The sequence below is a fragment of the Chanodichthys erythropterus genome, chromosome 10, assembly GCF_024489055.1.
Source record: "Chanodichthys erythropterus isolate Z2021 chromosome 10, ASM2448905v1, whole genome shotgun sequence".
NCBI classification, from domain to species: Eukaryota; Metazoa; Chordata; class Actinopteri; order Cypriniformes; family Xenocyprididae; genus Chanodichthys; species Chanodichthys erythropterus.
In genome coordinates, this window is record NC_090230.1 from 37,162,121 (window position 1) to 37,186,377 (window position 24,257).

At 37.6% G+C, this 24,257-nt stretch overlaps 2 protein-coding genes across 13 annotated transcripts in view; both read right to left on the minus strand.

The window, feature by feature from the left end:
- Positions 1 to 974: 974 nt before the first annotated feature.
- On the minus strand, positions 975 to 14,732 carry git2b (G protein-coupled receptor kinase interacting ArfGAP 2b). Of its 3 annotated transcripts, XM_067397591.1 has the most exons (20): positions 14,552 to 14,732; positions 13,194 to 13,327; positions 11,315 to 11,427; positions 10,612 to 10,717; positions 10,362 to 10,448; positions 9,864 to 9,994; positions 8,705 to 8,799; positions 8,553 to 8,598; positions 8,297 to 8,348; positions 8,102 to 8,174; positions 7,907 to 8,004; positions 7,701 to 7,812; positions 7,483 to 7,625; positions 6,637 to 6,789; positions 6,346 to 6,555; positions 6,066 to 6,155; positions 4,460 to 4,542; positions 4,178 to 4,369; positions 3,370 to 3,433; positions 975 to 2,438 (listed from the first exon to the last, which is right to left on the minus strand). In XM_067397591.1, exons 1-20 carry the CDS (start codon positions 14,604 to 14,606, stop codon positions 2,259 to 2,261), a joined length of 2,217 nt encoding a protein of 738 aa, XP_067253692.1. In that variant the 5' UTR covers positions 14,607 to 14,732; the 3' UTR covers positions 975 to 2,258. The 3 variants fall into 3 exon arrangements, with proteins under 3 accessions (XP_067253692.1, XP_067253693.1, XP_067253694.1); XM_067397592.1 differs by lacking the exon at positions 6,066 to 6,155; XM_067397593.1 differs by lacking the exons at positions 975 to 2,438; positions 3,370 to 3,433 and adding an exon at positions 3,440 to 4,048.
- A 2,588-nt stretch (positions 14,733 to 17,320) lies between these two features.
- The window catches only part of gramd1ba (GRAM domain containing 1Ba), a 61,216-nt gene continuing 54,279 nt past the window's right edge, over positions 17,321 to 24,257 (minus strand). For 9 of the 10 annotated variants that reach the window (XM_067397599.1, XM_067397604.1, XM_067397596.1 and 6 more), the window contains 5 exons: positions 23,989 to 24,192; positions 23,774 to 23,864; positions 23,203 to 23,310; positions 21,812 to 21,932; positions 17,321 to 21,044 (listed from right to left, as the gene is read on the minus strand). In XM_067397599.1, coding sequence (XP_067253700.1) covers positions 20,955 to 21,044; positions 21,812 to 21,932; positions 23,203 to 23,310; positions 23,774 to 23,864; positions 23,989 to 24,192 — 614 coding nt within the window. In that variant the 3' untranslated portion in view covers positions 17,321 to 20,954. Of the gene's footprint in view, positions 21,045 to 21,137; positions 21,228 to 21,811; positions 21,933 to 23,202; positions 23,311 to 23,773; positions 23,865 to 23,988; positions 24,193 to 24,257 lie in introns of all 10 variants that reach the window. The other variant, XM_067397595.1, reaches the window with a different exon arrangement.

Below are 24,257 nucleotides of genomic sequence, written 5' to 3' on the forward strand. Positions count from 1 at the left end.
TATATATATATATATATATATATATATATATATATATATATATATATATATATATATATATGCTATAAACCTTTAAAAGCTTACATACAGACCTTGTGAAGAACAAAGCAGCTTAAAGGGATAGTTCACCCCAAAATGAAAATTCTGTCATCATTTACTCAGCTTCAAGTTGTTCCAAACCTGTATGAATTTCTTTCTTCTGCTGAAGGCAAAAGAAGATATTTTGAAGAATGTCAGTAACCAAACAGTTGATGGACCCCATTGACTTCCATATTTTTTTCCCCATGCTATGGAAGTCAGTGGAGCTCCATCGGTAAAATCTAACTCCGAGCTTCCTGTATCCATTCTCTGACCACAAACAACTTTGCTGTGCGAAGTATCATGGGGGCCCAAAGTGTCCACCAGTTGTACACTTCAAAATCCTTCATTTCGAAGGGCCCTTTGAAGTGGCCAGTTTTGAGCACATCGGTTTGGAACGACCCTTCAGTATGGTGGCCATGATTGTTTTCCCTCCGATGGGCGATATATCCCATTTGGAACTCACCGATTAATTACTCACTCTCATGCCGTTCCACACCCGTACAACCTTCGTACATCTTTGGAACACAAATTAAGATTTTTTGATCAAATCCGATCGCTATAAAGTCGCTATTTTGTTATTTTTTGTGCACAAAAAGTATTCTCGTGGCTTTATAATAATAAGGTTGAAGCACCCTAGTCAGATGAACCATTTTAAATATTTTTAGTAGCTTTCTGGGCATTGAAAAAGGGACGCAGGCCTCACTGAGCCACTGGATTTTATCAAAAATATCTTCATTTGTGTTCCGAAGATGAATGAAGGTCTTACGAGTGTGGAACGACATGAAGGTGAATAATAAATGACAATTTCCATTTTTGGGTGAACTAACAATTATGTCATGCAAATAATTAATGAACATGCATTTAAAAAATGACAAGCTCTAGCTTGAGTACAGTTAAAATTTATTATATTTAATAACAAGACTTTCAGTGAAGCAGCATCAACTGCATGATGCATATCCCATATGAAGGCCAATGTGAGTGTAACCTTCCAAATTGAGCAGGTTAAGTGCATGTGTGTACACATCCACCAGCTACTGGAGCAGGAAATATGACAAACTCGCACCAGATTAGTTGCATACATAACTGACAACTAGCAGCTTACATATATATAACTTGTATATAAATATCATACATTGTACTGAATAATACAAAGCGATACCACATAATACCGGAATCACTTACACAGCAGCTGGTGGCCGTTAGGCAATTGTTTGTGTTATTTGTATTATTTCAGAGGAGGCAGCACATGAACACATCCTTTGGACGCACAAGGTAACACAAGAGCATCCCTAAAACATCAGATACAGTCAATTCATAGCAAAAGGATTTCGTTTTGCAGTTTTCTATGAATAAACTCTGGCATTCTCTGATGACCTGGACGAATGATAACTTTCACACACATGCCTGGGATTAAGCTGCAAAGACCGCAAATTAATAAAAACTATTAATGGTGAAAATAAACAACATGATGTTTTAAAATCATGAGAAGAGGGCGACATGTCTGCATGTGTGAGGGACTATATATATTTAAGTGTATAATAGACACCCAAGCATACACATGAATGAGGTATAACAGCTCACATACTAAAGCACTCCATAATAAGACTATACACTCCGAATACTTAATATGATGGCAACACCAGGACGGGTAAGGTAGGATTTTGCAGCGAGGCTAAAGGTATTTATTGCACAAGAAATGAGGCATTGTGTTACCTGACATCTACATCACGGTCACATTTTTGAGTGAGCTGGTTTTCGAGACAAAGAAATACTTACTACACCAGCTGAATTTCAGCAATAATAGCTGTTTATGATTTTCAGTTTTGTCTCACTTAAACTTCGTACGTGGTATATTTGAAATGTGCAGGTAGGAAATGTGTAAAGGCCTTGTTCTGTTTATCCACAAACAGGAGCAATACAGATAAAACATCAGTTAATTAGCACCATGGGAAGCAACACAAATATTAGTTTACATTTAAAAAACGGCACCGTAAAGCTCGAAAAAAAAAAAAAAAATACAAATCAGGCCGCTGATTATCAAGGCTTATGCCTTGAAAGTTATGTTAGTGTATGTATGCATAAATGTCAAAATAAAAAGTTTGATCAATAATACTGGACAAGATAATAGCAAATATAAGTGTACATGGTGAAAGGCGCTCAGATGCTTGTACTGTAACTCAGTTACTGTCTTTGGTGGTCACAGTAACTAGCTGTTTAGCCGCCTTGGCAATGTCGTAGGCACACTGAATAACTTGCTGGGAATCGTGCGGTGTGGCCTTTTGACATTCGCCCTGCAGACGGCTGGCACTGGAGGTCAAGAGGCGTAAGGATCCGCGAACGGTCTCAGAGGATGGCCTCTGTAATTGAAGACAAATTCAGAGCCTTAATAAAGGATTAGTTCACTTCAAAATTAATTTTCAGATGATTTACTTCAGTCAAAAAGAAATTTAGGTTTTTCAGGAAAACATTCCAGGATTTTTCTCCATATAGTGGACTTCACCAGGGTACAACGGGTTGAAGGTCCAAATTACAGTTTCAGTGCAGCTTCAAAGGACTCTACACAATCCCAGTCGAGGAATAAGGGTCTATTTAAAAACAATATTTTTTATCCACAAATGCTCGTCTTGCACTGCTCTGCGATGCGCCAAGCATTGCGTAATTATGTTTGAAAGTACCGATCCAGTGTCTACAAAGCAAACGTGCAAAGACTAAGTCAAACGGCCTTTACAAAAAAAAAAAAAAAAAAAAAAAAAAAAAAAAGGTAATAACAACAATGTCGGACAATTTTGAAGCTGGAGGAGAAAAAGTTTTTCGACCTATAGTAGTACTTCCGCCTACGTCACACATGACCTTTCCAACGCGTTTACGTAATGCATGACGCATCACAGAGCAGTGCAGCAAGACGAGCATTTGTGGTTAAAAAGTATATAAATTTTTTATAAAATGACCGATTGTTTCGCTAGACAAGACCTTTATTCCTCGGCTGAGATCATGTAGAGTCCTTTGAAGCTGCATTGGATGTGAAATTTGGACCTTCAATCCATTGTACCCCAGTGAAGTCCAATATATGGAGAAAAATCCTGCAACGTTTTCCTCAAAAACCTTAATTTCTTTTCGACTTAAGAAAGACAAACATCTTGGATGACATGAGGGTGAGTAAATTTTAATTCTGAAGTGAACTACCCTTTAACTGTTTAGTGCCAGGTGTGGATGCAGAAACAATAAATAAGAATATAAAGGGTTATATTCTCCACTATGACAAAGTTTCCTTATTGGCTGGAGGCTCACCTTAGGGAATAACGTAGCCATTTCAGTCACTGCTACAAGAATTCTCTCCGAACACAGGACAAAGCTTGGACAAAGAAAGATAATGGAAAAAGCATTTTTTCTGATTAGATTTAAAATTATAATAATTAAAATATTATGATTTTTAAAAATTCTTGATTATAAAAACTTGGAAAAAGAAGTAGAACCAAATATGGCTCATATCATCCACATAAAAGCTTTGTACACACTATGACTCAACTCAGCCTCAAATAAAGAAAAAAAAATTATTTACAAATGCAAAATTAAAACAAGGGTAAGAAAAACAGTTTTTGATAACTAGTGGTTCTTGGTGGTAAAAACCACCCCCAACACCATAGCAACCACATGCGACTTGTTTTGCACTGTGAAAGGACAGCTGAAGTGCAGATCTGGATGAGTGAAACGCTAACCTATGGTATCGTTCTCCCATGAATGCATAATGATCACTACTGACCTGAGACTGAATACCAGTGCAAGTTGAACAACAAAGAGACAGTGTTCAGAATATTGGATCCAAATGACTGTTCCTGATACTTATGTGAATACTGAACATACTGCATGCAGTAAAGACACAAAACATGAGCCATTTGTGAATCTACACGTCTCCTTCCACCTTGGCCATGTGTTGTTATATCCCAGCTGTGCTGACACAATCCCATCACTTGCTTAACAGACAAAAGAGACACTGTGTCACCAGGGCTGGAGACTGGAGAATGGGTCCTTTCACCCGTTTCACAACCACTAAATCTACCAGGCTGTCGCCACAAAAAAGCGAGACAAATTTTCTTACCTCTCATGTTTATTTTCCTGTGCAGCTCTGAGTAATTCCTGGATGTTCTTAGTGATCAGCTCAGTTTTGCTGATGACGTCCTCTGTGCACGGTAGAGTCGAGTCACACTCGCCCTCAGACGGGTTTTCTGGTTGTGGCACTGTACCGTCGCCCGGCCAGCCACTCGCCCTGGACAAGTTATTCATTGTTGACCTATGGGGAAGATGGAAAGTATTCACTGTTAAAAACATAAATACATTCATATATATTGTTCTGCAAACAACAAAAAATGAAAAGACAAACCCTGATTCTTCCATCTCAATGTGGTTCAATGCATTATCATAGTCACTTTCTGGCATGCCGATCTGGGCGTCTAAGGTAGATCCCTGTAACAGGAGTAGAGTCACAGTGAGCTTTCTGCTTAAACAAGGGATACAACCTGTTACTGACAACTTGTGTGTACTCAAAGCTGGAAGACACAGCAAACAATCATGCTTTTGGTGTAGAATCAAAACATCGGCATAACAAGAGCTGTAAAGTAAGGCCAGAAACATACTTTGCGCTAGCAGTCAAACGCAGACGCTTGGCCAACACATCGTAAATACTTAACGTGTTCTCGCATTTCCAATGCAGTAACAAACCCTCGAGACTCAAGGGGGCGATAGAGTTACCTTCAAACATCTGCCCTATTTAACTGCCCTGCTAGCTTTAAACATGTTAACAGTTTAAAGGGATAGTTCACCCTAAAATGAAAATTATCCTGTGATTTACTCACCCTTAAACCATCCTAGGTGTATATGACTATCTTCTCTCAAACAAACACAATCGGAGATATGTTTAAAAATATCATGGCTCTTCCAAGCTTTATAATGGCAGTGCATGATTTTGAAGCCAAAAAAAGTGCATCCATCCATTGTAAAAGTACACACGGCTTTGGGGGGTTAATAAAGGTCTTCTGAACTGAAGCGATGCGTTTTTGTAAAAAAAATAGCCATGATTAAAACTTTAACTATAATAACTAGTTTTCAGCAGATGACCGCGCACATCGATTTGCGGCAAAAGAGTAACGCCTGACCCGACGCATTACGTAATGCGGAAACATAGAGGACAGAGCAAAACAAAACACCGGTCACGAATTAGAAGCCTAAAATGAGAAATTTTAAAGAGAAATAACAGAGGATTTCAATATAAGAGAAGAGGAGCTTGAGTTTGTTACCCAGCCCTATTTGTTTGAACCGCGAGAGGCGTCTAAGCTTATGCTACTCCTACATCCTATGTCATACATCACTGCCATTATAAAGCTTGGAAGAGCCAGGATATTTTTAAATAAATCTCCAATTGTATTTGTCTGAAAGAAGAAAGTCATATACACCTTGGATGGCTTGAGGAAGGCGAGTAAATCATGAGGTAATTTTCATATTTAAGTGAACTTTCCCTTTAACTAAATTTAAACTGAAGATCTCTTCAAACTGTTGCTCCACCAGAAATGTCAAGGTCATGGGTTCAATTCTCAGGGCATGCATGAAGTGAAAAAATGTATACCTTCAGTCACTTTGGATAAAAGCATCTGACAAGATGCACAAAGAGCATGAATTACATTCTGATACATTTCAAATGATAAGCGATATCAAACTTGTGTAGCTAGAAGCGTTTGCATTCATGTACTTGCATAGAGTATGTTTCAGGTCTGAGATATCAGACAGCCAGTGACTGCTTCACACATCAAGCAGAGTGGTGAGTAATGTTAATGGCTGGTGTCTCTCGCTGTGTATACAGTTTAAAGTTAGTAGTCCAGCTGAGGAACATGTTGTCCATTAACTGGACAGATCTGAGGTTCATGCACTGAGTGAATTGGGACAGGTTGAAGATAAGCCCTTCCAACAGCCTGTTCACTGAGCAGGTACTTCACCCTTTGGGTTATCTCATCCCAGGACCAGGACAGAGTTGAAGGGAACGTGGGAAGGGATGAGAAGGCAGTCACCGAGGGACCCTTCCCAATCTAGAAAGGGTTCAGATTATGTTTTGAGTGGGCAAAGGGATTTTTTTTTAATTAAGAATGCACAAAAAGAGGGGCTATCAAATCATACCTGAAGTGATGATTCACTGGGTTACCAACTGAGTTAAAACCAAGGAAATAATGAAATGGGTGCAGCAAAACCAATTCCAGCTTTGGTTCGGTTTGTACTTACATTAGATGGCAGTGGTTGAAGAGTCAGGTTTGTGTCAGGGTGGACGGTCTCTCCTCTAGGGTGATACTGCCTCAGACCAGAGCCAGTCTCATACATCGACATGGCCCTACACCCGCGTGGAGGTGCCCTGTGCGGGAGGTTCTGCGGCCTTGCCAAACTGTTAGGAGTCTGCCACTTCAGAGTGCTGTTCTCATTCTGGAGGGAGTTTAACTGAAACAAAGACACTAAGCAGAGTCAGATGCTTTAAGCTACGGCAGTGATGGAGGGCTGTAGTGTGATCTGACCGCTTACTTTGCTTTGCATGAGTCTCAACTCCTCACTAAGATGGCAGTTGACCTTGAGAAGCTGCTGGATCTTTGCTTCAGAGGCATTGAGGGCACTTTTCACTTCCATGAACTCTTGAACGGTGATCGGGCTGTCCGACAAGTCTGAGGACTCTGAGCTCTGATAGTATTGATCACAGTTAGATTTGATCCCACACACTATTACGTAAGCCTGTCACGATAATTACTATATTGAGTTAATCGCACCATATATGGACATGCTTAAAAATTGCGCTTGTGTCTTTTGCAGCATCTGGTGCATGACATGGTGTTATAAACACCCAATGCTCAAGTTAAAAGAAGTTCAACTTTTAAAAAACACATCTCAAAAATTGTTTTGGCAGCACATATGGCATCTTGAGGCATCTGTGCCTTTGTTCATATGGACATCTGACTGATAGGTTAGTGTTTTTCAGCAAGTGTGCACTCCTCTTTACTGGTAAAAGAAGGTCAGGCAAAAATATGTAGATGGAAAGTCTCCACACAAGTGAGTGCCTTTTTGTTACTAGAGACACTTTAAAAGTCTAAAATGACATTGTCAAACTTGTCCTTTTTTCTGCTTGTTGTTACTGTGCACTTTTTGTTTACACCAATATATATATATATATATATATATATATATATATATATATATATATATATATATATATATATATATATATATATATATATATGAAAAAACAGTATATAAGCGGTGTATAATCATTGACATTACATGGTCTTAAAATGACTATAATATCATTAATCACAATTATTTCTGGGACAATATATCACACCAGGCCTGCTATTCCGCACCCAGAGAAACTCAGTGTACCTTGGTCCTCTCGTCTTTTCCAGATGTTGGTTCTTGCTCCGTATCCTCATCGGATGCCACACTGTCGTAATCAGGCTGGTCCATCTCAGGACTTTCACAGCCATGACGGTTCCCAATGTCCTTCAGAATTAATTCCACATTATCTGGGAAGAAACAAAGGGTGGAAGTTGAACTTCATGCATCATACAGTTCATGACAAACCCAAGACCTTTCATCACCTTTGACGTTATCTGGAGAATTTCCTTGCTGACGACGTTTGGCATCAGTTAAAATATCAATAACCAGAGTGGCAAACTCATGTGCATTGAACCTTGCGAGCTTCTGACGTCCCTGCAACATCAATAACACAAACGGAGGGAAACTCAAACATTATCAAACCAGCTCAATCATTTTAAAAGGTTTGCGTGCATCTTTGTCAATGTACCTGATTCCTAGTGGAAGAATATTCAGGGTTGACCGGAAGGAAAGGTACCACCGTGGTGTCAGTTACCAAAGTGCTGTGGTTCTGAGTTGCAAGCCAGACTACAATAGCAAAAGAAAGGCACAATTTAAAATGTTAGGATAAAATCAGAGTTTTAACTTTGAGAGAAAAATGGAGAGGCTATTACACTTCTCTAACCTGCATCCGTTTCTCTTCTGTCAACTTCATCATAAACGTCCATGGCTAGTTCTTCAAACTGATGATTACTGAGCTGAAAGCAGCACAGGGTCATTTTTCAAACAGAAAATTTTAGGTGTCAAAATAGATAGTGGAATGTTTGGAGAAAAACTAAGGTTCAACTTTACAAACACAGTAAACTACCGTACAACTTACAGACTGAAGCTTCTTCTTTGCCGCTTTAGCCAGTTCTGACAAGTCAAGACCGCTGTATTTAAAGTAAAATGAAGAGAGCCATTATTATTATCATCTGATCATAACTTGCTCTAACAAGACAAGCAAGTGCCATTTCCATACTTACACATTTCTTATCCATATGAAGCCAGCAAATAAAAAAAAATTATGCAATTAAGTATTTTAATTTAAAAACAGAATAAAAGACAGGCATGATACAAAAGAGAGCTTATCCTACCTGTCTGCTATTTGAGGAATTATAAAGTGTTGACCGTTTTTATGATCTGGAGAAAAAAAAAAAAAAGAAAAAAAAAACATTTTCTTTTCAGGGTCTCAAATCTTTAGAGGTACATGCTGTACTATGTTATTACAGAGATACTGATGACTGACCTGGCTTTCTTCCACACAGGTAGAACGCTAGTCTGTCAGTCAGCTCAAACTGGATCTCCACCAGTCTGTCTGTGAGTTCCTGGTGTCCTGCCTGCCTATAGTGAGACATAACAGAACAAAGCAATGAAGCGACGAGAATACTTTTTGTGTGCAAAAACAAAAAAATAATGAATTTATTCAACAATTTCCTCTCTACCCTGTCATTCTCTTATGCAGTTTACATTGAAGACACATTGCAGCACTTCCGTCTTTACGTCTGACCGCCAGCTCTGTATTGGCTGGCTCCTGCGTCAGAATCACACTCATGCGTTGTGGTGCTCATGTGAACAGCGTCGGCCAATAATGAGCCAGCGTTCAGACGTAAACATGGAAGCAATGCATCAACTGTGTAGGAGACTGACAGGGCAGAGACGAAATTGTTGAATATAGTAGTTTTTTTTTTTTTTTTTTGCACAAAAAAAAAAAAAGTGTTGTTTTCGTCACTTCACAACATTAAGGATGAACCACTGTAGTCACGTTGCCTATTGTTGTGTTCTGAAGATGAATGAAGGTCTTACGGGTGTGGAACGACATGAGGGTGAGTAATTAATGACAGAAATGTCATTTTGGGATGAACTAACTCTTTAAAGATGACAATTGGCAGATTACTGCTGAAGTGAAAAAAAGATTAAACAAAAAAAAAAAAAAGAGAACTTGGAAAAAAAAAAGTGAAAACTGTACAAATTAATTTTTTTGAATGGAGGTTCTCTATTAATAGAGGTTTTAATTATTATATTTTCCAAAACACATTTTGCTCTGTGAGAAAAATCAAAGTCATAAATATAAACAAGCTGTGTTCCATATTTGAGTTTGATATCTCAAAAAAAAAAAAATTTCCACTAGATGGAATTTGTCTCCTATTAATTTCCAATAGTCATTTTTGACCGCAAAAAATACAAGTGTGAATACTTTTTTCAAGACCATTTAACCTTTTTGATTCATGTCCATGATTTTTTTTTGTTTGTTTTTGCCAAAACCTTTACCATGTTCCATACCATTCCAATGAAGTAAAAAAAAAAAAAAAAAAAAAAAAAAAAAAAACCTTAAAATGTTTTAGTGAAAAATGACCGAACAGCACCAGAGGGTTTGTACTGACCACTAAAATCTGCATCTCTCTTACCTGGCGTAGTCAACAGGAGTCTTCCCAGAGCTGTCTGGTGCTCCGGGATCTGCTCCATACACAGTGAGCAGCTCTGCCTGTAGCAGCTGGCCTGCTTTAGCTGCCACATGTAATGGAGTATTTCCTTTCTCCTGAAGAAAACATTCATTGGAGTAATTCAGTCAGGGACAATAAAGCATAACTCCTGCTATGGAGTGCATGGAATGAACAGCAAAGAAAGCAAAACAATATCTTATTCCACCTTAGCGGTGGATCGACATGAAGAATCTATACTGCCATGCAAAACACAGTATTTACACATTTGGTTAATATTAAGTTCTGATATCAGGTATCTTAGACTAAGATCTGTCCTTTGATAGACCAGTTTGGAAATGCCCACAAGGCATTTTTTTTTTCAGTTTCAGTGCTGGTATAGTTACTGTATCTAATATGTTGTTTAAACATTATATTAACAACATCAGAAAATTTAGAAATATCCTTATGGCTTTTGAAACTTACTGGATGGAAAAAGTTAGCCTGCGCTCCCAACGACAACAGCCTCAGACACGTTTCCAAATTGCCGGTTCGCACACTAGAATGAAGTTGCTGAAAACAAGGGTGAATCCGTGGTTTATGATGTGGTTTTGGTCTCAAAGCCTCTGAAGACCACATCAGATGTAGATCTTCGACAGGCCTTGTTTGAATCTCACTTTCATCTCACAGGTTCTTGTCCAGTTAATACAGTTTTTTAATCAAGTAGCATTCTTACCTTGCTGAGGTCTTTGGCAGTGACACTATCATCTTCTCTACATGGCATTCGATGAACAAACGCCAGCATTTGATATTTAGCCTTTATGAAATCTGTTTTGTTGGGGCTGAGAGAGAAGTAAATGATAAAGCTTGTTTAAAGGTGCCCTAGAACGTTCTTTCACAAGATGTAATATAAGTCTAAGGTGTCCCCTGAATGTGTTATGAAGTTTCAGCTCAAAATACCCCATAGATTTTTTTTTATTCATTTTTTTAACTGCCTATTTTGGGGCAACTATGCACAGATTCAGGCTGCGGCCCCTTTAAATCTCACGCTCCCTGTCAGTTATTTTTTCCTTGCTTGCTTACCAAGTCTGATGATTCAGCTGTGCACAGATCCAGATGTTAATACTGGCTGCCCTTGTGTAATGCCTTGAACATGGGCTGGCATATGCAAATATTAGCGGCATACATATTAATGATCCCGACTGTTACGTAACAGTCGTTGTTATGTTGAGATTCGCCTGTACTTCCGAGGTCTTTAAAACAAATTAGATTTACACAAGAAGGAGGAAGCAATGGAGTTTGAAACTCAATGTATGTCTTTTCCATGTACTGAACTCTTGTTATTCAACTATGCCAAGGTAAATTCAATTTTTAAATCTAAGGCACCTTTAAGCTAAGAGACTCAGTTGGTTCTAAATGTCATGATATATGGGACTCACTGGACTCTGTCCTGAGGATTGGCTTTGCGTTTTCCACTCATGATGGAAGATGGATCCAGAAGACTGTGTTCCCAGATTGAATTTGCTCCATTATTGTACAGTGACTTCACCATCTATGGATAAAAAAACCAAACACTTCAGCTCAACACAAAAAATGCTGCAATGGTGTTCTTGTGACTCCAGCATCAGCAAGACACATGAGAAGTGTCTAGACAGACGTGGCATCTTGCGCAATTAACCACAGACATGAATTTAGCCTAATTCTGTATGTTTTAATAAGACTTGTTTGGGTCCTCTGGTTCTGTTCAATATGCTGGACGTGATGTGATGACAATGAGCACATTTACATCCATGTTCTTAACCCGATTATGCTTAATAAGCCGACAATGCATGTGGTCATGTAAACACGTTAACCCGTTTTCCTTTATTGGAGTAAGGTCATAAATGGCTTAAGCATAAACCGATCCTTACTGCGGATTTAAGAACATCCAGACAGAGCAAGTGTTTCACAGTAGGGGAGGAGGAAATATTTTGCAAATTTCGACTCTTTCTTGACCCAAGAAATTATGTTTTCTTGTCTTGTGCAGCCAAAGTAGAAATTGTACCCTCAAAATGCTTATTAAAGCTAGATTTATTTAACATCACATCTCATACAAATGGAAAATTCAGAGTCAGATACATGAATGATTAAGTTTTGATCATAACCACTGGGGAACCACCATATTTTTTAACAAAGTCATGTAAACTTGTGTTACAAGGTTATTGGTTTGCATGAAAACTAGGGGTGAAAAACAAAAACAAAAAAAAACAAAAACAATGCATTGTGATTCTCTCGCCAAAACACTGATTCTGAGAATTTCAGAATAAATTCAGAGCTTAGTTTCTAACTGCATGATTGCAAAATAAAGAAATTATAGTATTTTACACCTCACAAGGAATAACAGTCAATTTTATAATGTATGCAGCCTTCAAATGCGATCTCGCAAATGCGACCGAAGTCATATTAGTCATGCGCGACCCACCTGAATGTTTCAGTAAATGATTTTTCATAAATGTCAGCAAGGTTTAAGGGAATTACAAGGATATTTGCAGGCTTCATTGTACAAAATATGCACTGTGAGAAACACGCTTTGCTTACGCTTATAGTGTGCATTCTCACCCGCTGGTATTTTTCATTTCAAATGCTCTACAGAGGATATTCGCAGGCATTTATGTTGTTTGGAATGCAGTGGGCTTGTATATTAAAAATATGAAACTCACTGACAGAAGGCTGCTATCACCTAAGCAATTTCAAATGCTCAGGTGTACTTTATGAAGAGTGCTCACGCATGCGGCTGTGTGCGACTCCATGTAAGCGGTTATGTACTTGAATCTCAAAATGGTTTTATGATGAGAAATTAATGTAAACACAGTCAGTTATGTCTTAAAGGATTAAACAAGACAAAAACATCTTATATTTCGAAAGAGATCTGTACATTAGTGTAGCCTAATCAAACAACAGAGTAAAATCACTCACAGCTCTTGAATGGTAAAAATGTTCAGATTCTCTTAAATACTGAAAGCACTCTTTGTTTATTGCTTTATTATTTACTACTTGCTTTTATTGTTTTGAAGCTATATGTAGTTAACATACAATTGTTTTGATTTCAATTTTTAATTTATGATTGGCATATCGGTGTGCATATAAACATGTTCATTATATTGCAGTGTGGTTCAGGAGGCCGACAAAACACAATGCCGATAAGGGTAGAAATGCAGACCACTGTGTTCTATTTTTGTTTGAGGAACTGAAATACAAAGCCTCATTTCCTTTCAATGAACCTCAGAGGCAAGCAAAGAAAAGTAGCTTCACATCAGAGCATGCAGCATGGGTCTTCACCTGTAGCTGTGAAGGGGGCCACAAAGTGTGGGTCAGGTGCCGGACCTGAGAACTGTGGCGGCCCAGACCTCGGTGAATACTGCAGCATTCATCGCAGATCAGAACTCCACGATTGATTGAGGCCCAACGGGGATCTAAGAAAGAAAAAGAAAAGCTTTGTGATTTGATGAGGTATTGCACATCACGGTTACAAATTCCCCTCAAAAGACAGATCTTGACATTATTCATTCTTCCTCCTTACCAACCTACTGTCAAAACTTAAAAACTTGTCAAATCGATGACAAATGTAGAAATGTACCCTGAGCATGTGACTCCTTTGTCCAAATGGCCAGATGTGCTAGTTTCCATGGAAGCACAAGATGGTCTCTATAGATCATTTTCAAATAATGCTGGAGAATATGATATTCATTGAAACTTATCTAATGCATCGTTTGCATTATAACCCAAAATTTTACAACCATTAATTTTCAGGTGACAACAAACAGCATTTTAAGCTTAATAGTCAGATAAAATCCAAAGATGTAAATTAATGTAGATCGTTTAGACCAGTTGGATTGCAAAAAAGCTACATAAATATAATGGTTTAAATAATAGTGTTAGTTAATAATTATTCATAAAAAAGTATAATTTATGTGTATTTATAGCTGTGGATTATTTTTTATAGTTATTATTGTATCATATAATATACAAAACAAATAACCAGTTCTCCATATTGATTATAGGAACACTTACAAATAAAAAAATGTGTAGATAATGGCTGTAAAAAAGTGAATATATAAAATTATGAATAAATAAATGATAAACACTTATTTCCTTATTGACTAAAATTACTTAAAGCATAAAATGCCACTAGTGTTAACATTTATTGGTCTATCACTAGATTTGATGACAATTTTTTTTGGAGGAAAAAAAAAAGTTATTTAAGTTATTTTTTATTATAACAACAATAACCGTTATGATAACAGAAACTAGGTATTTCGGTGGAAACTATGGTTACCATGGTATATTTCAGTAAGGTCTTCCCTTCTTAATGAATTAAAGATTTGAGCTTTACCTCACAGTAGATATTGAGAGACTACAGTTTATTGGTTGATCTGAATGTAAAAAAAAAATAGTTTTTAAAAACGAGGGCCTGAACATCATCAGTTGGCGGAATTTTACAATGGGAATATCGGGATCGTCATATAACCGCGTTATGTTTTATTCATACACTAATATCAGTGAGTATATTTATCGTGTTTGCTTGAGAATAATCTCAAATAAATTCAGTTTATTAAAATCAGTCTTAATAAAGCCCTGCCAAATCTCATAGACACTGTCTGTTTGCGTTTGTTTCATGTTTGTTTTGTTTGTCTTACCGCACGCGCTGCAGTCCGCGCAGATCTCTCGGTTTCGCGTTCGAGTGGACATCATACAACTGCGTTACACGACAGTCTAAAACATTAATGTGATTAACACATAAATAAGGGATAGAGACAGATGTGGGGAGGACGTGTTTCCCCTTGTTCCTCCTTGTTTGACGCCTTTTTTACTTCCTGGAAGAGGAGGGGATCGGCAGTCATGGGCGGGTGTTCTTCAACATCACACTGCAGGCGAGCGACGCGACGCGACCAGCTAGAACCGAACGCGCCCATTTATCAACTGACCAATAGCGTGCTGTTTGGTCGCGTCGTGTTACTTTTCGTTTGACCTTTATGAGGGTATTTTAACTATATAAACACAAATGAGAGAAAATGAGTGGAATTCACTTTTCAAATATCTGGGGGATTTTTTCCCCTCGTAAATTTCTGACCCAAGGTTTAAAGATGAACAAGCAAAACTACCCACCAACACTATTAAAGTGGTTGCAGGTTTAAAAGTAGAAAGGACTAACCTTTATGCGCTAGAAGTTTGTGTTTGAACTTCCTTTTTTTCGCGGTAGCTCTGAATATATTTCTGTGGCATCCTGTAGAAGAGTATAGCTGGTGAAGTTCCACCCAGTAAAAACTCGTTAAAAAGACGTTTACATATTGTAGAGTTATCATGAGATTTGTAATATTTGAAGCGGACATCATAACAAAGGTCAGTAGACCAAAAAGGTTTTAAAACGAGACGTTTATTCATTAATCCGTAAGATCTTACCTTCATGCTGTGGAAATACAAACCGGAAGAAAACGAGGGGGACTACATAAGGTTAACTGTGTTCTGCTAAGAAAGATTGTTTGAATGACATGGGGTAATTAAATGGGTAAAATAATTATTTGGAGGTTAAGTATGGAGAATGAAAACCTTGGCCACGTGACTTGTCTCTCAAACCCCTTTATTTCAAAATGAAATAACGTTAGATGTCTTATTCCGGTAACACTTTACAATAAGGTTCATTAGTTAATAAACTAACATGAACCAACTATGAACTATACAAAATCTTCGTTATTAGTTCATGTTAAGTAACGTTAAACTAATGAACCTTATTGTAAAGTGTTACCCTTATTCCTTATCGCTTGGTGATAAATTACCATTTGATGCTTTCTAAAGCTTTAGACTTACCTCAAGTGTTGTTTTAGACATACATCTTATATCATCTATCATAAGCAACCTTTCTTTGTTCTGTGCAACAATAATATGGGTCATTTTGGTGAGTCCCAGAGGAATTACTGTACTCTCCCTGAAAAATTGAGATTAATTGGAGCATTTAGAAGAAAGGGCCCCAGAGATCTTCAAGTAGAGCATGTCCCTAAATGAGCTTAGGTTTACCTTCTAGGCTATATCTTTGAAATTCATCTTTGTAGGTAAATTACAATTTGAAAATTAGAAATTAAAAGATTATGGGGTGAGGGAGTAGCACTTTCGTATAAGTATCTTAAATGTTAGCTCAGGTAAATTAGGACACTATTGGAATTGTGGTAACTGCCAAAAGTAGCACAGTTTACACAGATTGTTGCTAACAAATTAAAAAAAAAAAAAAAAAAAATCAGCCACAAGGTGGAGACAAACACTAAAACAATCAAGCAATAAAATGACAAACTATGGCCCAGTTTCACAGACAGGGCTTAGATTAAGCCATTAGGCCTTAGTTCACTTTTAAATAAAAATTTCTGGATAATTTACTCACCCCCATGTCATCCAAGATGTTCATGTCTTCCTTTCGTCACTCAAAAAGAAATTAAGGTTTTTGATGAAAACATTCCAGGATTATTCTCCTAGTGGACTTCAATGGCCTCCAAATGGTTGAAGGTCAACATTACAGTTTCAGTGCAGCTTCAAAGGGCTTTAAACGATTCCAGACGAGGAATTAGGGTCTTATCTAGCGAAATGATCTGTCATTTTTGAATGCAACTGTATATGCGTTATACACACAAAGATTGCCGTACATGGCTTCCCCTTTCCGTATTCTTCAAAAAGCTTACGCTGTATGTCCTACGCCTTCCCTATTCAACTAACAGAATGAATGCTGTGCCAGTTTCGTTTTTTTCCCGTAAGTAGAATAGGGAACGCGTAGGACATACAGAGTAAGCTTTTTAACGCATATACAGTTGTATTGTTTTTTCGAAAATGACCGATCGTTTCACTAGATAAGACCCTTATTCCTCGTCTGGTATCGTTTAAAGCCATTTGAAGCTGCACTGAAACTGTAATTTTGACCTTCAACCGCCTGGAGTCCATTGAAGTCCACTATAAGGAGAATAATCCTGGAATGTTTTCATCAAAAACCTTCATTTCTTTTCGACTAACGAAAGAAAGACATGAACATCTTGGTTGACATTGGGTGAGTAAATTATCAGAAATATTTTATTTAAAAGTGGACTAATCCTTTTATAAACATGCCTTAAAAAACAAAACAAAAAAACATTACTGGTGTGCATCTTGAGACAAAACAATGGCACTGACATATTTTGAGATATGTCAAAATATGTCACCTCCATGTCATCCAAGATGTTCATGTCTTCCAACATCATGTCTTGTCTGTAAAGCCGGGGTAAAGGTTTATTTCAGTCCATTTGATATATTTTATAATAATCTGATATAATTTCTAAATAAAAGTCTCCAAATGATGTCTGTTGATAATAATAAAGTTAAAATGCAGAAAATGTAACAAGTAATAACAAATGCCACGGAAATATTTTTTAAATACTTTTTATTCATTCCGCCTATTTCTTGACAACACAAATTGTTTACTTATATTTTTTTCTGAACGTTTCTCAGGGATCCCACAGTGCGGCCAGCGCGTGTAGGATGTGCACTGTACACAACATATACATACATTGCAGTATACTCATGTGTATATACATTTTGTAAAGAACATTTTAAATAATAATTAAAAAAAAGCATTTTAAAACTCAATGTTGTAATTAAAATACAGATTTTTTTTCTTTCTTTCCATGGTTTGGAAAATAAAAAAGAAAAGAAAAAATAGCCGCTGTTTTTCTACCTCAGTGTTTTGCTCCTGGTTTTGACATGCCCTAAAAAAACATCATATATGAATTTCCCATTCACCTGGACCATAACAGTCATGGCCATAGGAAAGCAACCATCCTGTATGTGCACACAGGCTACAGCAGAAGTGACTGTTCGCAGAACTTTGCAAAATAATACTTCTAGGGCCTGACAGCGAGCAATGTGGCAGCACTGCTGTGGCCTCCCAATGCTTGACATCAAAAGACATTACGCCCTCTAAATCACCTGTGCTTCAAAAACCATCCAAACAAAGGATAGTCTTTCAGCTAGAAAATACATTCCCACAGATGGTTCTTGTGGAGTTTCAGCGCTACTTACTCTACTTGAACACACATTGCACATTTAATACTGCATATTGGTTTAATGACTATGAGGATGAATGAACTTGTAGTCCCTGTTCTGAACATAATCATAATGAAAAATACATTTTGTGCATGGACCATTCTTAAGAGCTAACCGACCCTTTAGCATAAACAGCCCAAGCTGATCACTGTAACCTGCAGATGCTATTTTTAGTCACCTAATGTTTCCTAAATACCCAATGAACCAGCCATCATCTCTCTGTCTCTTTTCATCAGTCCATACATTGGTTTTAACAATGCCAGAGACTAAGAGCTGGACTTAAAACATGTTTTCCATAAAAGAAACTACAGTAGGACCATAAAGTTGTACAATAAGTGGGGGAAAATCCCATCTGATATTTAAATATACAAATCAGAACCTGTAAATCAGGAATTGTAAAATTGCTGCTTAGAAATAGATAAATTCCAGTAAATACATTTCTAATTTTATATTTTGGATTTTTGGAACTATTCTTGATGAAGAGGAAATGGGGAAACAAGATCAGGAAATAAAAAAAAAGACTTGAACCCATGTTGCCCACATGAGCACCATGGCTCAATATCACTAGACGCAAATCTAGTACAGACTATAAATACATTTTCCACTTCTGTGTGTGAGAGTTTGTACAAGAAAACGCAACTTTGCGTCTGGCACCTCGAGAGGTTAGAGTTAATTTGAACTTTTTCATGAGGTTGAATGTTTATTATATTGCCAAATGTTCTGATTACTGCTCAGTTTCTTTTTGGAAATTCAAGCATAACCTGGATTTTTCACAGTTTAATCTTAACAAACCCACTGCTGGTCTCTCTTTAAGAACGCATCAAGTCTGTTCAGCTCCACTCCACTAATAAAGCCACGTAAAATATTTTCTCAAATCATTTGACCAATGTGCATCTCTCACCCGTCCAGCAGCTGGTTCAGCATCAACAACAACATACAACATGAAAAGAAAAAAAACATGGAATGGCTTTAAAATCAAAGCTTGGCAATATTAAGGGTTTTGTTTACAGCTGGATATAAATGAACCCTGAGGGAGAAAAGAAACACATTCATGTAACAATAACTCCTTCACAAATGAATGGATGCCATTGGTTGAGTTGGACCTGCTGTAGTTAACCAGTAATGTACCACAACTGTTACTACATGAGAGTTTTGGTTGACCACAGGCTTTATGGCTGCATCCCAATTCCCATACTACACCTCATAGTAGTACGCAAGGAGATGATGTATTTTTGTAGGCCAACCCAGAAGTTGGCACGGTTGCCTTGACAAAAACCCAACAGGATTTTTCAATTGGCTTTTGTATTATTGCTGAAAATAAGCTCTGTGACCAACAAAAGTTTATGATTACTAAGTTACACATCATGATGATCTTCACAAGTGAACAACTTTTATGAATTTTGAAGTCTAAATACAAATCGCCAAAAGTAAAAATCTAAAGTCAGGCTATAAATGAACTACACCACGGTCACATGACTTCAACGTCACCACTACTAAGCTTTTAAAACTCTTTATTTAAACATTTAAAGATCAGTTTTCCTGGTCAGTGTTATGATGTTTAGCGTCCCTGACAACCTTTAGTAGTCCCATTTAGCCACTTGATAGCCACCGCCTTCAAGACAAGTAAAAGCTTGAGCTTGAGTTTAACCCAAAACCCATTCAGCCAAAAACCCTTTGACTTCAGGATAATGAAAGTGGAAGTGCTAAAATGCGAACTCGTTTCCGGGTTTGGCCTACAAAAATATGCCACTGATGCAGTACTCTATTAGTATAGATAAGTGTGTGCTGTCTACCATTGGTATAGTCTCGCCCCAAACTCGTGCCACTGGTTGAGTCAATGTTGCTGTGTCAAGCTGGTTGAGATGTTTTGATAGCACCACAGAGCCACAGTGTTTCACTTTTCAGGCAAATCAACCTATGGATTTCTTATAGTTGACTCATCACATTAAGTGGGCAAAGAAGACTGAAAAATCACCTTAATGTCCACAGTGCAGCCTGATTTTTGCATCCACATCAACTTGTGCACAACAGCCAATGTGAGAGTGATTTGAGCGCTTGAAAAGAAAGGTCCACACTTGCCAAACGCAACAATTCACGCTCACTGTAAACGGAGTGTACTTTGAAAGGCTTACATACGCAACTGCTGTGCGCAAGATGGTGCGGAACATGGACAATTAAGTCTGGGCCTTAACCATGTCCTAACTATATACCTAAAAGTACTGTATGTACTTTTATCGGGTAGTAGTATGAACGCTGGAATGCAGCCGCCGACGCTCAGTAGATGATTCTACCGTTCAACCTTAGTTACCGAAGCTCTTTTGCCGTTGCAAATCAATCAATCAGAAGAAGTAATTTCTCCAAACAGAGGAGGATGAACCAGTTGCATATAGTTGATGCACCATGGCGCAAGCTATCAAGGAACCAGCCTTGATTCTCCATGGAAGCCTGTTACAAATGAACTCTGGCAACAAATATAGCTCTACATAGAAATTATATATTTTCATGTCTATCATAATATCATTCAGTTCCATATTTTGTTTTTATAAATAAATGTGTACATGTCCACGTAACACTTGTTGATAGTAACTCCGTATTTTCTTTATCTGGTCCCAGAGTCCAAAAGGTTTAAAAAAGTGATGCTGCCGAGTTCCGACATCCGCTCAAGTTTTCCGACTGTTTAAACCAGAGAGTCTGCGTCTGTTTTGCAGTGACAGTTGAATTGTTTTGGTGAATTTCTTTTAGCCCTAGGTGAACAGACCGATTTCTCTGACTGCATTTCGGCTCTAAAGACGGAGAAAGTAGTGGGTTTGCTTCAGTGTCTGCTGTTAGAAAGGCCTCACAGCACTGTAGCCAGACTGAGTGTGAGAACCGTTCAGTCAGTGCCGCCCACTTACAATGCTCCGCCCCCTTCCAGCCCCGCCTAGCTCATCTGATCGCTTACACGTGGAGATGTTTATTAAATTCGCTGAGCCGGGACTCTGTTTGTCAGTGATAGCGACTTCTCCTTTCTTCACTGTCTGAATCATAGTCTCTTAACCCGATACCTTTCTGTAGCTTCAATAGAGACTCTCTCATCTGTAAACACACAAATACATCATTGAAATCCTGCAGTGACTGCAGTTTAAAGGAATAGTTCACCCAAAAGATTTGGAATATAATCATACGAACCAATTTCATGATGCTTTTGCATCCTTTTCACTTTGTTGAATTGCATGAACAAGAGCAACCAGTAAAGTTCTTTTCTTCTTTTGTGTTCCACTGAAGAAAATAAGTCATATGGGTTTACAATGACATGAAAATGAGTAAATGATGACAGAATTTTCATTTTGGTTGAACTATCCCTTTGAGTTCCTTTCTTCCTTATAAAGTGGTGCAGGGATGACATTACAACCTGGAAGACTAATTCACCAGTGGTTTCTTTGAGGTTTTCCAAAGGGTTTTTATGTATTTAAGAGTAAAATAAAGCCTGTGGTAAACATAACTTGAGGATACTTTGACGTTTTGCTCTACAACATAAATTACACACACACACTCGCACCCCAAACTGTCTTATCTAATCTATTTACTTATTAGAAATATACGTTTTCAAAAATAAACATAACTGCTTCAAAATTCATGTTTTGGTATGGGTGTGTATAATTTCCGTTTTAGAACAAAATGTCAAGTTACGTTTACCACAGGCATGTCATAGGAAAATCTCGAGGGAACCAGCGGCGAATTAATCTACCGGGACTTGACGTCATCCATACACCACTCTATTGTATGATACTGTATATTATTTATAATATGATACAGCTATGAAAGTTTCACATTTTTCAAACTGGTACTGTACTTGATCGTACCTCGTCTAACAACAGCACAGATGACTTTATTATTTCCCTCCATTTCTCCAGCTCGTTTTCATGGAAACGCTGCTGAGACTCCAAAAGTTGAGCCCATTCAATCTGTGTTTGCGGAAGTTTACTGCAACACAGAGCGAAAAACATTCCTCACACAAGCATCATTCATGTGTTCACATGCAGCAAAAATCAGTACATTTTTTTCCTCGTTTTCTTGTAAAAAAAAAAAAAAAAATAAATAAATAAATAATATATATATATGAAAAACTGAAAAACTTGAAAAGCAAAATCAGAAAAAAGAAAAGAATTTTCAGAGAATATATATTGAATTTGGTTTATTTTTCTTACCACATTGGGAATTTTTTTGCATAAACCTTACTACAGATTTATGTGTAAAACAAGGAAAAATTAACAAATGGGCAATGAGATTGAAGGGTCTGAATACTTAGGACCATGTGATATTTCAGTTTTTCTTTTTTAATAAATATGCAAAAATGTCAACAATTCTGTGTTTTTCTGTCAATATGGGGTGATGTGTGTACTTTAATGAGGAAAAAAAATTAACTTAAATGATTTTAACAAATGGCTGCAATATAACAGAGTGAAAAATTTAAGGGGGTCTGAATACTTTACATACCCACTGTATATATACTCACCATCATGTCGTTCCAAACCCACAAATGAAGTTCTTCTTGATGAAATCTGAGAGCTTTCTGTCCCTCCATTGATAGCAACACAACCACCACTTTCTAGCCCAAGAAAGGTAAAGACATCATTAAAGTAATCCATGTGACTCCATTGGTTTAGCCCCAATTTTATGAAGCAACGCTAGTGCTTTGTTTGCGCAAAAAAAAAAAAAAACATAATTTACCACATTATTTCCAAAATATTAATCTCCAACAAGCATTCAGGAGAGCACCACGACGCATATCTGTTGTGTTGAAGTAGATTATTTTTTTGTAAATAAAGTGGGAAAATATGTTTTTTTGCGCAAACAAAGCACTCAAATCACTTCATAAAACTGAGTTTAAACCACTGGAGTCACAAGGATTACTTTAATAATGTCTTTACTACCTTTCAGGGGCTTGAAAGTGTCAGTTGCATAGGCTGTCAATGGAGGGTCAGAAAGCTCTCAGATATCAACAAGAAGATCTTCATTTGTGTTCCAAAGATGAACGAATATCTTATGGGTTTAGAATGACATGAGGGTGAGTAATTAATGACAGAATTTTCATTTTTGGGTAAACTAACTCTTTAAAAACAAAACAAAAATACCTATTAATAAAATGATTTTTGCAGTGTACAGGACGAGTTACGTGCCAACATTTAACATTTAGTTATGTGAGGTTTTTCAAAACTCCTTTCCTTCTTATTACATACAAGGATCTAGTTACCTTTCCTGAGACCTGAGACCCTGCCAGGACGTCAAACTCTGGGCTGTGTATTCCAGCATCCATAGCTTATAAAACAGCATCATGTTCAAAAAGACCAGCAGCACCAGACTGAGGAACAGAAGGGGACAAACCCAGATCAGCTCATGAACTGCTCTATGTCAGCTACATCAAATAAATCAGTGCAGCTGAAAATGATGAAAACATTGAATACCTTACACAAATCCTGCAGGATGCAATGAAAACAGGAGAGAGAAAAGATATGAAGCCAAAAACAACAGACTATAATGAATTCATGCTGACCAACAGTGTGAGTTACCTGAACAGTAACTCTGAAACATGTGGGAAAAATTTTATCCTCTAATAATGTAACACAGTGTGAGTGACTGACACAGTATGAAGATTGAAAACAGACCTGAATGAAACATGCAAACATGAAACATGCAAATTCTTGTATTTCAAGAAATTATCTGCATGTGTCAATCTGAGTTTGTTAAAATGAGCAATTTGAGAGAAAAGATTTAATTCCTATAATCTGGTGCCCTGGTTTTCATTTCCAATTGAGAATACCCACACAGAACTGATGATAAGCAGGAGTTTGGAAACGCTGTAGAGAGCCAGGCCTTCAGATCCGTGGTCCGGGATGTGTCTGGTCTGTGTGGATCCTGCGACAGCACATACATTATACTCAATGAACACAGAGAAAACACTTAATGCAACCAAAGCAATATTATTCCCCATGAACAGTACATAAAGGCATCTCAGGATGGAATTTGGCTGATGGCGCACCTGCCACATGTTTGATGCGACGGATGACACTCTTCTCATCCTCCGGTGTGGTGACTGGGCTGAGCGCCTCGTCCAGGTGCTGCTGCCTCATGTGCGTCATGGGCCGCTTCCTCCGCCTCACTGTAGCTGTGCGTAACGCTTTGGATTTGGGAGACTGTTTGTGAGGTTCAGATAGCACCAGTTGTACCTTATTCAACTCCAGCTCTACACACAGAGACAGCACAGAGAGAAACAGAGATTATTTTCATCTTTATCCTTTTTATCCTGCT

What these genes read in the sequence shown, in the direction of transcription:
- git2b (XM_067397591.1), bottom strand. Translation starts at nt 14,606, where the DNA reads ATGATGTCCACTCGAACGCGAAACCGAGAGATCTGCGCGGACTGCAGC. An exon ending in CTGCCAAAGACCTCAGCAAG is followed by an intron (nt 10,449 to 10,611) that starts GTAAGAATGCTA and finishes CCTTGTTTTCAG; the next exon opens with CAACTTCATTCTAGTGTGCG. An exon ending in TTCAACCACTGCCATCTAAT is followed by an intron (nt 6,156 to 6,345) that starts GTAAGTACAAAC and finishes AACCCTTTCTAG; the next exon opens with ATTGGGAAGGGTCCCTCGGT.